Genomic DNA, 14,276 nt, shown 5'->3' on the forward strand with positions numbered 1-14,276 from the left:
GGACATTCCTTTTAGAGGCCAACATTTCCATATTAAACATACTTTTTAAAATTGGTCTTTTGTAATATTCAAAAGTTTTGAGACACTGAATTTTAGGTCTTCATTGAATGTAAGCCATAATCATAATTATAAGACATTAAATAAAGAGACATGAAAGACGTGAAATGTTTCATTCTGTGTGTAATGGATCTATATAATGTGTTATTTCCACTTTTTGAATTGAATTACTGACAAATAAACTTTTCTATGATATTCTAATTTATTGACATGCACCTGTAGTAAAAATAGATGATAAAAACAGTAGGCCTATTGCCTCATTTAAAGCAGTCTGGTATGGTTTCCCATTCAGAATACATGTTTTTCATTGAGGCTTAAAACCAAAACAATTAGTTAAAAGATGCTTAAGTACTAAAGCATTGGATGATAATATGTGTGTTAACCACTACAAGCAACACTTCTGTCTAAAATCTTTATGCCAAATTAGAAAAGTGGGCATCCTGAGTCCTTGTGGCTGCGGCCCCGGGTTCAAATCTGGCCTGAGGTCCCTTTGCCACATGTCTTCCTCTTCCACTCTCTGTCTCCATCAAAAAAAAAGCATGGAAAAGCCTAAATAAAAAATCATTAAAATGGTACATTAACATCACTTCCTTGACTCCCTCATAGGTGGGAACTTGTTTTTGGTTGTGCTGTTATGAGGCCTTTGATGTCAAAGCACATAACAAATCGATAGTGTATGTATAGGTTTAAATGACACCCCCTCTTCGCACTGCTGGAAATGCTGAAAGGTGCCTGCCCTTTAGATCTCCACATCCTTCACTGAGATGAAAGCTCTCTGATTTATTCTAATCAAAAGACTGCTAAATACCAAGGCCAGACCCCCTGAACCAACCTTCCTCCAACTCAAAAACAGCCACACACACACACACAGTGACACACACGCTTCCTGGTCGCCTCTCTGCGGACTGCCGAGCCAGGTGATGTACCCCAGGACCAAAGGGAGGTAAGGGTAGCTGTGACTCCGAGGGAGATGTGGCATTGGCAGCCAAAGGTTTTAGCATGTGGCTTAATTGCAGCCAGCCCCTCCTGCTGAGCATAATTAGTGTTAGCTACCATGTCACTTCCTGTGGAGTTTCATTTATAAGAGATGATGATTGGCTGAGGGATAAAACGCAGGGGTGACACCCCCGTCTCCCCTCACAGCAGGAGGGGGGCACAGCCAGGAGGGCAGTGAGGAGAGGAGCTCACCTGCTGAAGGCTCCCCTTGTATAATGACCTCATTAAGCCTCACTTGTTTTTCCACTTGTAATGCTGATTACCTCACTGATTTCTTTGGTCAATTTTCTCCCAATCAGTCCTTCCTTTTGGTTCAAAATGAATATCATATGTTCTTTATCAGTCTGCATCTACATACTGATATGTTAAATATTTTCAAAAACAGCTAAACTCTAGTCATCTTTTGTGAGTAGTTAATTACTTTTAGGCTCTGTTGGCAGCAGCAGAGCTTGCGAAGTGAGGCCTTGCAGCTTGCCTCTAATACAGAAGGTCGTTACTCACACTTTGACCTAATGAGGTCCAGCTGGAATAATGCAGAGTCATCCTGCACACCTGCATTCTGCTGATTACACTCAAGTTATATCCGGTCAAAGCTTTTCTTAGCTTGCAAATAGGAAGAGCCATTATGTACGATTTGGCTGTTGCCAATATGCAAAAAAGAAAGACGTCCTATGCCTTTAATAACCACTTGTCCTTGATCTCAATAAAAAAAAAGGCCATTAGGTGTCAAGGAAAGGTGAGAAGGAGAAAGTCAGACTAAGAACACAAATAAGGCAACCTGTAAACTTTTTCAACAAGACTCCATTAGTATTGCCTTATCATAATGATCTACTTTTATTGAATATATTTGTTGGGAGAAAGTTTGGCTTTTGCTACATACGTTTCTCTTGACTAACAAAGTCACAGAGATACCCTTCAAGATGAAACACAGGCTTTATCAGACTAATCTATATTCGCAGAAACTTGAGAAGGACATTGATGTCAGTTTTTTACGGAGAGCCCAGAGAAAGGCTAGTATATTTATTTTAAAGTGTCCATGTACCAAACATCTGTGGGGTAAATTGTCGCTATTTGTTGCTGATCATATCTTCATATTACTCTGGAAAAATGTAGCCCATTGTTTGGATTCACTGCATATGATTTGCTCTCAAATCTTTTTGATTAATCAGCTTTTTATTTTGACTAAATTCTATATCCATAAATCAAGTTATTTAAACAATAAGCCCTTTACAGAGCTAACTGTTGATATCAAACAGTACATTTTATCTATTTGTGAATGTGATAACAAAAAGCTGTTAAAATATATAACCTCTGTAAGCTTTACACTGTTTTTATTGAACTTTTCTTGATTATTATTAGTATTTTTCCTTGTTTCACATCCTTTAGTCTCCCTGGCGTGCTTATAATTGTTGACTTATTCTATACACAGTTTTTAAGACTTGTATAATTTATAAAAACAATCACGACCTCCGACCTCTAGGGGCCTCCAAAAACCCACCAACTCTGGCCTCATCATGTCTTCCTCTTTTTAAAATCACGTCGAAAAAAGTATTATGTGTAGTATTAATGTGTTAAATTAATTAAAATTAAAATTAATTAAAATTAAATTAATGTGTTATTTTATACAGTCTATGGTTAAACCAAAGAATGCAGGGTGACTTTATTTGAAAATAAGGACAGTTTTGTGGTAGGTTGCTGGCTGTGTCTGTCATGATGATGACGATGGGAGATTTTGCATATGTCAAAACTTTTGCTGCTGACAAACTACTAAAGAGAGCTCTCATTTTCCAACATAACGTCGATTTTAACTGAACTGGGAATAAAGACGAGACACTTGAACTCTCTACCAAAACTGGAAATACAGTCTGAAGTGAACTTTACTGATGTTCTGGGGCAGTTTTTCAAATAGAAAGGGCAGCAGGGAGAACATCGCATGAGGTAAGCCAGTGTTTTCTTATGGAGTTTCTTTTGAAACAGTAAATTCGTTCAATTTAGTGCTCCATGTCGCTAAATAATTTTCCAAGCTACTGTTGCTATCTTGGTTTCTATGGTAATGCTGCCGTCAAGGCAGTCGTCACTCTGCCTGAGGAGAAAATACTGTACTCACTGTTGTCCATGGTTCCTGCCAATGTTAATAATAATAATAATGATGATGATGATATCAATAATAAAAATAGCTTAGATGTATATAGCGTCTTTCAAGAAACCCAAGGACGCTTGACAATACAATACAATATAGTAGGATGACTAAATAAGTTGGGCACTGATGACGAGGGGGTTAAGCGAGTTCATAAGCCTTTGTGAGGAAATGGTACTTGAGAAGTTTTTGGAAAATGTTGAAAAATGTCATAAATTTCTCAAGCAGCTGCTGCATATAATGGAAACACTGTAGGGTTTATCCCACATTATCCACATACTATGGCCTGTTTATTGTTGTCTCCAAGGTGTTATACCAGGGATGGGCAACTTAAATGCTGGAGGGGGCCACAATTCTCATCGACACTACCACAGGGCCACATATAGGACCGTGCACTTAACCAGATATGATGAAACTGCAATTTTAAATATGTTTACTGTGCAGTAACTTAACATATTTCATGCTCAAATGCATGTATAACAGTATAAATAGGAATACAAAAGGTTTGAAGAAAATAAAAAATAACCACTTACTGTGATTTATTTTTTTTAAGTGCAAGAACAGCAGACCAACATTAATTGCAAGAAGTAATTTTGTGCATTTTTACACTGCACTTTTAAGATTTTATGCTCAAATGCATGTAGTTGTACTAAGGGCCACTTCAAGTGAGGGTGCGGGCCCGTATGAGGCCCCCGGGCCTCCAGTTGCCCATCCCTGTGTTATACTATGAGAAGTAGTTGGCATTGGTTGTTTTTGGAAAACATGAGGCTGTTGCATCTGGCTGAATGAGCAATTCTGTATGATGGGATATACAAGTTACATAGACATGTATCTCTACCTATGCAGAGCTGTATGAAAAGATAAGATCACTGTGTGTGTGTGTGTGTGTGTGTGTGTGTGTGTGTGTGTAAGGGAGGATGCTGGGGAGATGGATTTCCAGGGAGTGTTGGGGAAGATGCCAGTCCAACATTATAATAAAATAAATTTAATCTGAATTGTAAAGATGTATTGATGGAGGTGTAGCAGTACGTGCTTGCGCTATTGAGCTAAACATTGTATACTAACTTGATATTGTTACCACTGGCTGTGTCTGGTGTAAATCCTGTATTATAGAAGGTATCTACAGGTATTGTTGCTTGTCAGTGTAAATCCTATATGATGTATGATAATAAATATATAAATTGACATACACATGTTAGTGTCCTTCAGGATGTCATCACAAACTGTAGCCTGTCAGTGTAAATCCTGTATGATGTATGATAAAAGGTATATACAGGTAATGATCTTGTCCTTCCGGTTGTTGTCCTGTAAGTGTAAATCCTGTATGATAGAATATATCTACAGGTGTTTATATTGTATTTCAGGTTGCAATCCTTTGAGACTGTAGCCTGTAAGTGTAAGATGCTAAAGACCTATATCCTTAAAGTAATGTTAGATCACTGCTGGTGTTTGCATGGGGCTGAGGGTGGCATTTGAAACGCTTATGTCACCATAAAAAAACACTGCCTCAACCCAAGTGTGCGTGTGTGTTGCATACACATTTGTCCCACATTGCAGTGTACAGAGGACATAGTTGCAACCCACACAAAAAAGGATCTTGAAAAACAAAAAGTGAGCATTGAATATTTGGAAAAACATTTTTGCTTTGTCCTTGTGGAGTTTAACAGATAGATTGATCAATATCCATTAGCACACAAAGGCCTAATGTCTCCTGTTGTACAAACTGTATCCAAAAACAGTACTATGACAATTTTGACTTAGCAGGAGAAGCTCAGCTGCTGCTAATGACAGTGAGCCAGCATGCACCGTCACAGGACACTGAAATCAAAGCAGCTAAAGGAATTCAGCCATCATTCATATTTAATTGCACCTGCGTTTTTCCTACTGTCGCATGTCAAGAAAACGCCCATGCAGTCTAATCAGGCCACACAGTGACAACACCTGGACTGATGTACAGTAGACATGTAGGAGTTTGAAAATGTTTTTAATAAGTATGTTTCGGGATGGTCTGGATTGCACAAGTTGTTTACCAGTGGACCTTCAGGCCTTTCTATTTTAATGGGATAAAATCCTATAACTGCAGATTTACTGGCACATTTACCAGAGTAAATGCCAGAGCCAGAGGTGTCTCACAGTACTGGCTAGAATTAGTGGTCACATAGTGTATTTAAAGATAGTATCTTTATTGTTCACAGTTATTGTTTTTGTGTTATTGCTGTACAATAACCTTTAATCATTTCTCTGTTTATGCTGTGAAGGTTAAAATTGCAGTCCAACAATCGGCACATAGCTTTTTGCCTTCAGTGTTTATGGCTGGGTCACTACCCAAGGGATTGATGGTGGGTGATATACTTAAGTGTTGCTCTGATTGAGGTACTTGCCTGAGGCAATAAAAGGTCAGCATAAATGATTAATGAGAGGAAAATGTCATAAGGGAGGGAGGGAGTAAAAAGAGATGTAAGGTAACTTGGGGATGACTCCTACATCACCAATTTTCTTCCCCCTCTATTTTACTCGTTTTTTAACTATTTTTTCATATCAACCTTATACATCTGATGTAAAATGTGGAATTTTGATTGCAATTTGGTCTTTGATTAGAGTGAAAAGTGACATTATTTACATTAAACGTTCAGCACAGCCGTGTCCCTGTGACATCAGACAGACAAATCGATCGATCGTAGATCAGGCGCAATTTCCTCTTATGTTGATTCTCCCTTTAATTGAGAGGTGTTGACCTATCATGTGTATTCAGATCAATGAATAGAGAATTCCTTATGAGGCTCCCACAGAGGTGAGTCCACTGACACGACTCTGAGTTCAGACGAAAGCTCTTTTGCTCTAATTAGAACCCTTGGCAATTCAAATGGATGCCCTTATGAAAATATATTTAATGACCTGATGTCAGCAGGAGACCATCCGCTGATGTCTGATCCATCTCATTAAGACTACTGTACATGTGTGTCTGTGTCATTGATTGAAACAATTACAGGAACATGTCTGACCAAAATGAACACAGATGCACACACAAGCTGATCATTTACTTTTAACCTATGTAACTTTTAAAATGACTTCGTCACACACATTTTTACACAATTTTCTTTATTGTAAACACACAATGATTACAAAAATGATCTCTCACAAAAAGAGAACAGGAAACACTGACTCTCTCACTGTCACATTAAAAACTATCACACAATGATTTCACGAGTGAAAAATCCATTTACAGTTTTAACATCTATGCTAATCTAGGATGCCACATAATGATGTTACCCAGAGGATGTCTTGCAGCACATAAGTCGTTAAAACTTTAATTAAAGAGCAGTATTGTGTCTAAATATGTAAATAAAACTGTAATACTCATTCACCATATGCTATGCTGAAAATATACATCGATATACTGTGTATTGAATTTACATTATCATCCTTACCACAAGCTTTAACTTGCAGCCAACAAAATTCATTTTACACTTATTATAATATACTTACACAATATAAACACAATAAAAAGACAATATTATATGTATTGTTAATCATATATACAGAGAATACTGTTCAATTTATAGTCCTCTCTCTTTTGCACATCTTACCTTTGAATAATATCATAAATACAGTTGACAGAATACAAATGATTGATGCTGCAGCACTCAGCAGTCCTCAAACTGAAGGTCTGTTGACGAAGCTGCCGCTGTCTGACGACTGCACTGGAGATCAGCTGGAAGGGGGTTGTTATTCTTCCCCCTCTTTGTTCTGGTGCTCCCACGGCACTGGATCATTTTCATCCGTGTGCGATCCAGTCTCCCTCTCGTGCCAGAACTGCTCCACATCAGGCAAGACAATGCCATCTTTGAGGCTGTCTGCTTCTCTCTCCCCTGCCTGCTCCGGCTGGGGCTGAGTCTCTCTGCTGGGACCCTGGCTGGAGCTTGACCGAAGGCTCCTCTCCCCGCCCAGTTGGCCAGAAGTCTCTGGTCGAGGGGAAGGCGACAGGAGAGTGGTCGGTTTGTGAGGTCCGGGTTTTGGCTTGGGAGGAGGTTGTTTGCGCAGGGTGAGGCGCCTCCACAGACCCCTGTAGCCCTCCCTGAACTCCTCTGAGAGGGAGAGGACGATGAGAGGGTTCACCAAGGACAGAGAGAAGGTGAGCAGCTGAGCGGAGAGGGTCAGAAGAGGGGGGAGAGAGGAGATGAGGGGCTGAGCTCCTTCCATTTCCTTCTCTGCTATGTGACGCTCCCAAATCCACACCACCCACTGTGGAAGCCAGAGAATAGCCATAGCCACAGTCAGGCTAAACAGCATCAAGGTGAGCTTCCTGGATCTGATCTGAGTGCGCAGGTTCTGAGTCTTACTGGAGCGCCGCTGGCACTGGCCGTAAGCCCTCCAGAAATACATCAGAGCGAAGCTAAGAGGGGCACAGTAGACCCCCAGGGGGTACGCTTTGACGTACACAGCCATGAAGTCCCGGGCTTCAGGAGGAACCACCAGCACACACGCCAGCCCGTGGACTCCTCTCTGCAGCGTGGCAAACAGCCAGTGAGGGATGGTTACACAGCAGGCGAGCAGCCAGATGAAGAAGAACACCACCAGGATGGAGCCAAGGTGGATGCTGACTTGCTTGGTGGGGTTGGCCACGTAGCGGTAGCACGCTTTGGCCATGACTGCCACCGTGAAGCTCTTCGCCGCCATGCAGGTATGGAGGAACCAGTCGGCCGTCTTGCAGACAAACCCGCCCAGAGTCCAGCTAGCTTTGGAGTAGGAGGCAGCCCTGAAGGGCACCACGAACAGCAGCACCAGTCCTTCAGCAAACATCAGGTTGAAGATGAGGGAGTTGATGAGAGATAGTTTGCCCCGATGTGCGTTGGAGAACAAGATGGCCATCGCAGTGAGATTACAAGCCACACCCAGGACACAGATGACTCCCAGAATAGCCGGCAGCAGCACCCTCAGCTCCCTGGGGTCCAGATGTTGGTACGAGCCGCGATCATTGAATGACCACTTGTCTATGGAGCTGTTCACCACTGTCGCATTGTTCCCGTTCAACTTATCCATCTTTTTCGAAAAGATGGCAAGCTGATATGAGAAGAAAAGATAGTAAAAGGCAGCCAGGAGAAGAAGAGGGAAAAAAAGAGTTCTGGGTAGAAGAAGGCAAAGTGCTCAAAGATTGAATATATCTGGCAATTCGAGCACTCTGAATCTAAACCTGTTAGATTAATCGCATCAGAGAAGCCATCGATTGACGATCAATAATCACAGTGGAGCTCCTGTCTGTCCCCGGGTTTATCCTGAGACACAATGATGCAGCTTCTGCCGCCGGTTATAAAGATGCAGTTTGATTGACAGCTGCTGTCCCCAGCTGACAAACTGTGCGTCGACTACAGCCTCACAGGGCCAATTAGAAAAACTCTGCATAATGTGCACAGTACGACAGATGAATGTATTGGATTTTTAATTTGTGTAAATGTTTGTGAATTAGTACTCTTTACAGTGAGGTATTTCTCAGCAGGAGTTGAGATATACTAATGGTGAGATTCTCAAAGTGTGGTCTATGCCACTCTGCTGTGGGGTCCCTGAAAAGTTTTTACATTAATAATGACTTTTTTGATTATGACTATTTAATTCTATTAAATTTTTTCTTACAAAAGACGTCAGTTTAATGAAGAATATTTTAATTTTTAAATATAAAATAATTAACAGAGTATTTTCTAATCTAACATTGTATCTGCCATTGAATGTTATTTAAAATCATCCAAATCTGGGTTGTATTCAGCCCAAGTTTGTACTAAAAGTGAAACCTTTCATTTCATAATTTGTCTGTCATAATTTAAGTATAGTGTTACTAGCAGCTAATTGAATTTACATTAATTGCATTGTTTTATGGGCATTCAGTGTTGAGATGGTGCAGATATGTGCAGATATTTCTATTTTTAATTGTATCTTTCTATTTAATTTAACTTGTGTTGTTCTTTAACAGAACTTCCAATTCTTCTAGGGAACATACATAATATGAATAATAATTCACAGAATACTTTCTAATCCAACATTGTATCTCACATTGTATGTTATTCAAAATAATCCCAATATGTGTCGTATTTAGCAAAAGTTTGTACTAAGAGTGAAACACTTCACTTCATACTTCTCTTGTTTGTGTTTGTAGAGTTTCATACACTACAAATTAAACTTTTCTCTTGATTTACCTGTTATAATTCAAGTATAGTGTTACTAGCAGCTCATTGAATTAACACCAATTGCATTGTTTTATGGGCATTCTGTGTTGAGATGGTGCAGATATGTGCAGATATTTTTAGTTTTAATTTTAGCTTTCTATTACATTTAACTTGTGTGCTTCTTTAACAGAACTTGGACTATAAAAGGCTACTTTAAATTCCTTCAGGGAACATACATGAGCAGGTTATACTCTGTCTTATAAGGAGTTAATTGGGTAAAAAAAAGACTGAGAACCTCTGTACTAATGCGTAACTGCTATGAAATCTCTCTCTGTCTTTTTGTTGTTATTGCAAAGAATTGTCATGAACTGACAGTACATGAAATACAACTGAAACATCCATCAGCAACCCAGATGTTAAATGTGAAATTAATGGATCAATCTTAATTTTGACACTGCCCGTACAATGATGAATAAGTATAATATGAATAAACATGAAAATAATCAAAAGAAATTCAGAGAATTGCGACATTGGCTAGTAATTTGAAATCAACCACCTACTGTGTCCAGTTGATGAAAATCATGTTTCCTCCCCTTTTTTTTTTTTGCAGCATCCTGTCTGCCTTTATGTGTCTCACTTTTCAGCCACAAGATGGCGCCCTTACACTGGAAGCAGCAATGAATCAATTTGCTTTACATTCAGTTTATTTAGTAGCATTAACAGAGGAAGTCCAACAACACAGGCTTTCAACTTGCACATCTTTATTCTTTTTTATTCAAAGAAAGTCCAGTAAGCATAAAGACTGCATGGTAATTAATTGCATTTCAATACATTCTGAGCTATAAAAGATTTTTTTTGTTTGTTTCAATTAGAAGTGTCACAAAGGAGGTTGTTTAGAAGACATTACTGTTTAAAGGAACCACACTTAATAATTCCCTGATTTCACAGAGTTCATTTAGACCTTTGACTGCTTTTCTTTGTAGTAGTTTGCTCTTTAAAAACAAATCTGAGACAAATAAGGATATCTAATAGAAACCTGCTGTTCCACATCACCCACAAGAAGAGGAACATAAACAGGCATCGCAGCAATCTTAAATGAAACCTTTTTTAAATGGGCCACTTCTGGAGAAAGCCAATATTTTACTTGCATAGTGCCTCCGATGATCTGTAGATGTTCAAATATCTATAGGCGGGCTGTCAGTTTCATCAGAATCAGATCCAACGCATGCAAAAACAGCTATGCTAGCATTATGTTACGCCAAGAAATCTCAAGTTCAATAATTGGACGTGAAAAGTTTACAGTTCTACCATCTACAGATCATTTTCAGTACAATCCAAATAAGGTAAAAATGTGTTTTTTGGAGGGCTTTTTTTTCCGACTGTGATTTTGCAGAACAAAACTGAATGTGGCTTTGTCGTGTCTCTTGCAAACTGATGACATCAGACTGACTGCAATGTGATAAGAGCAACAATTACTTTGTACATATCACAGCGTCCTCCCCTGAACTCACAAGCATGTAGCCGGTGCTAAAAATGTAATCATGACTACATCGCTTCAAGCACTTTTCTCCACTTGGGATGTCAGTGGAGCTTTTTTTGTGTTTCTTTGTAGAGAAAAAAAACAACAAAAAAACAGAACATAAGAAGAATTTCCTAAGTTAACATTTCATTTGAAACATTCACACTCCTGCCTTGTACTCAGTCCCCTCCCCCCCTCCCTCCCACTCCCACTACATCAAACCCCCACATACCAAAAGAAGGCACCACAGCTTCTAAACAGACTCATTGACCGAGCGAAGGACTCAATAAAACAACAGCATTAAATAAAACCATTGACACAGCCTGATAGGGCTTCATTCACATTACAGACTACAGCAGTCTCACCAGGGAGACACAGAATTGGTACTAGAAAGACTGACCACGTTGAGTCACAGGCAGAGAAAACTCTCAGTTTCCGGGGTCAGAGGTTAACAGTCTCTTCCTCTTTTGTAGGGATTCCGCAGCAGGTGGCGCTGTCCGAAACGTCGCCTCAGTTAGAGGCTGAAGGGTCGATCACATGCACTGTAGCATGAGCGGATTGAAAGAGAGGGGGCACTGTTGCTACATGACAATGAGCCACCATCATGTAAGCTAGGTTTGTGTTTGTGTGCTCTAATTTATGTCCCGTGTACCCACATCCAAGCCCTTTCTCCAGGGTCCGTAGGGCTGCTACATCATGTAATTCATGCAGCAATCCTCTTGTTGCACAGGATTCACTTCTTCAGGTGTCCGCATGGCTAAATAACTTAAATTAGAAGTCAAATTAAGAATGAAAGTCCATTCTTGATTTTGAGGATTTCCTCAAAATGCTGTATCCAGGTTGTATTAACTTCCCACTTCCCTAATGTCACACTGTCCACTTCCAAAATTCAGTCACTGGATACTGCACTTTTTCTGCAGGGCGGCAAAATTCAAGACCGGCAGCAACAAGACGTAGGGAGAGGTGGAGAAGGATGTAGATAAGGGCTCCATCATCTCTCTCTCTTTCTCCAACCCTAGCTCTCCCTGCAGCCCTGTGGGGGTCAGGGGTCATCAGGGGCAGACTGCCCTTTAGTTGACCTTGTCTTGAAAGATGTAGAGGTTGTTGGTGGCCGCTACAGCGATGATGTTCTCATGTGGGTGCCACGTAGTGTGAAGGATCTTCTTGCTGAAGTCCAGGCTGTCTACGCTGATCTCATCCTTCCGACGCTTCCCACCTACACACACCTGGAGGACAGCAGCAGGGAGAAAGAGGCGTTAAGATATGAGTGTGCACAATTTTTAAACCAAAAATGAACACTTATTTCAGCAATGTTAAAGCAGAATTTGTTTATTTATTGCCCACTTGGGGGCACCAGAATGAGCTGTGAAACACAACTGTAGAACCTGATAATGTAATAAATTCCCGATAATGTAATAACCCTGATAATGTAATAAAAATCTGCACTTGAGTCCATTGAAAATGTAATAAAACCTGATAATGTAATAACTTCCAGATAGTGTAATAAAGTGCATTTCCCAATAATGTAATACACTTTTTTTTACCAATAATATAATGAAGTATAACATTAATGGGAGGTTATTACATTATCAGGTTAGCCTTCATTTCGCAAGTCCTGATAATGTAATAATTCCCCAATATTGTAATAATTTAACAGCAGACCATCCATTACTTGAGTTCAAGTGGTGATACTGTGTAGGCAACTCTAGCTCAAGAGCTCTAGCGCCACCAACAGGTCAAAGTTGAATGTTTATTAACTTTTAATAATAATAATAATAATAATAATAATAACTTTTGACCCGTTCATCCGTTTTTCACAAACGAGGTATCCATGACACACGGATGCATTCAACAGCTTCTTGAAATCTAAAGGTGCTTGGTGTTATACTCACATTATTGGTAAAAAGTGTATTACATTATTGGGAAATGCACTTTATTACATTATCGGGAAGTTATTACATTATCAGGAATTTATTACATTTTCAATGGACTCAAGTGCAGATTTTTATTACATTATCGGGGTTATTACATTATTGGGAATTTATTACATTATCAGGTTCTCCACACAACATTGATATTATATCACCTCATAGCAAATATATTTAAAGTTTACACATCCAGGAGACACAGAGCAACATTAGCATTTATTTGTTGTCATGTTTCCAGCTTTCTCCTTTTAGCTCTGTTTTGGTCTCTAATTACCCCTCAGGGAAATATCTCTTTAGCTGCTCAATGCTTCACTGTGTGCACCAGCTTGTTGCTAAATGTGAGCATTCATGCATTGCTAAACAATTAATGTTCAGCTTGTTAGGTTTTTTTCCTTCATCTGTAGCTAAAAATGAGGTTGAGGGCTGAGAGAGTGAACCAAAACAGTAAAGTTGGTAGCCATACAATCAGAAGTCAGGTGTTGATTATCTACATTTTAGTGACCCTTTTCACATTACATGTAGTCATTTGAACCATTGTTCAGATAAAATATTGACTGATGCAGCTTTAACCTTCTGCTGGCATTCATTTACACACGCCAGCCCAATTTGTCCAATGCAAAATAGGAACAAAAGAAGCAAAATATCAAATGTTAATGATTCCAACTTTCTCTGAATAAAAATGATTGCTTTCTTCTATTTTAGGAAAAAGTTTTATATTTCATTTAAACATTTTAGACTGTGAATGCAGGGGTATACAATTTCTGGTTAACATCTTGATCAATTAAATGATAGCTTATCTACGAAAATTTACACCCGAAGGTATCTAAACATTCTAATCTGAAGTCAAGTGAAGTCCTCTTAAGTTTCCCCTCTAGTAGACATAACCTAACAATATGAAATAAAATCGATCTGCCTTTAAAGGTATCCCTTTAAAGGCAGATCGATTTTATTTCACCCCAAAATCAAAAATTCATATTTCACCTTTTACCTTGAGAACTATTGATCAATCTAGATTAATTTGGCATTGTGAGCATATAGTGAAACTAGAAGGCACTTGGCTTGTGGTGACAAAAATACATTTGAAAATCTCAACAGCAATGTTTTCCAGGAATCATAACTCAGTTACTCAGTATAATCCAGACCTTGTGACAAACGACATGTAGGAACTACACCAGAAAAAGTTAATTTATATTACAATATATTTATATATCTTTAACACTGATATTTCCAAAACTCGGGAGACAATCTAGATTAACTTGGTTGATTAATAGCACTAAAGGTAAGAGCATCAACTGTCTCTTTAAACACAGAACTTCCAGACATCAGGTAACCTGTGCTGATGAGCAGTGCTGTACCTTGCGAGGTTTGAGAATGGCTCTGGGTTTGCTGTTCTCTCTGGACGCCTCCAGTGTGACGTCACGTTTAGTGTTCCGGTCAAACATCCTGAAGAAGTTGTTATAGGAGCCGGTCATGATGACGCTGGG

The 14,276-nt window shown here is 39.3% G+C and overlaps 2 protein-coding genes across 4 annotated transcripts in view; both read right to left on the reverse strand.

Annotated features, from left to right (window-relative positions):
* Positions 1-6,282: 6,282 nt before the first annotated feature.
* Positions 6,283-8,230, reverse strand: gpr151 (G protein-coupled receptor 151). Its single transcript, XM_059346136.1, has one exon. It carries the CDS (start codon positions 8,228-8,230, stop codon positions 6,917-6,919), a length of 1,314 nt encoding a protein of 437 aa, XP_059202119.1. The 3' UTR covers positions 6,283-6,916.
* Positions 8,231-10,031: 1,801 nt separating this feature from the next.
* The window catches only part of ppp2r2ba (protein phosphatase 2, regulatory subunit B, beta a), a 54,307-nt gene continuing 50,062 nt past the window's right edge, over positions 10,032-14,276 (reverse strand). For all 3 annotated transcript variants that reach the window (XM_059346133.1, XM_059346134.1, XM_059346135.1), the window contains exons 9-10: positions 14,148-14,271; positions 10,032-12,090 (exon numbers count right to left, since the gene is read on the reverse strand). In XM_059346133.1, coding sequence (XP_059202116.1) covers positions 11,935-12,090; positions 14,148-14,271 — 280 coding nt within the window. In that variant the 3' untranslated portion in view covers positions 10,032-11,934. The remainder of the gene's footprint in view (positions 12,091-14,147; positions 14,272-14,276) is intronic.

This window comes from Centropristis striata, chromosome 12 (genome assembly GCF_030273125.1).
Source record: "Centropristis striata isolate RG_2023a ecotype Rhode Island chromosome 12, C.striata_1.0, whole genome shotgun sequence".
NCBI lineage: Eukaryota > Metazoa > Chordata > Actinopteri > Perciformes > Serranidae > Centropristis > Centropristis striata.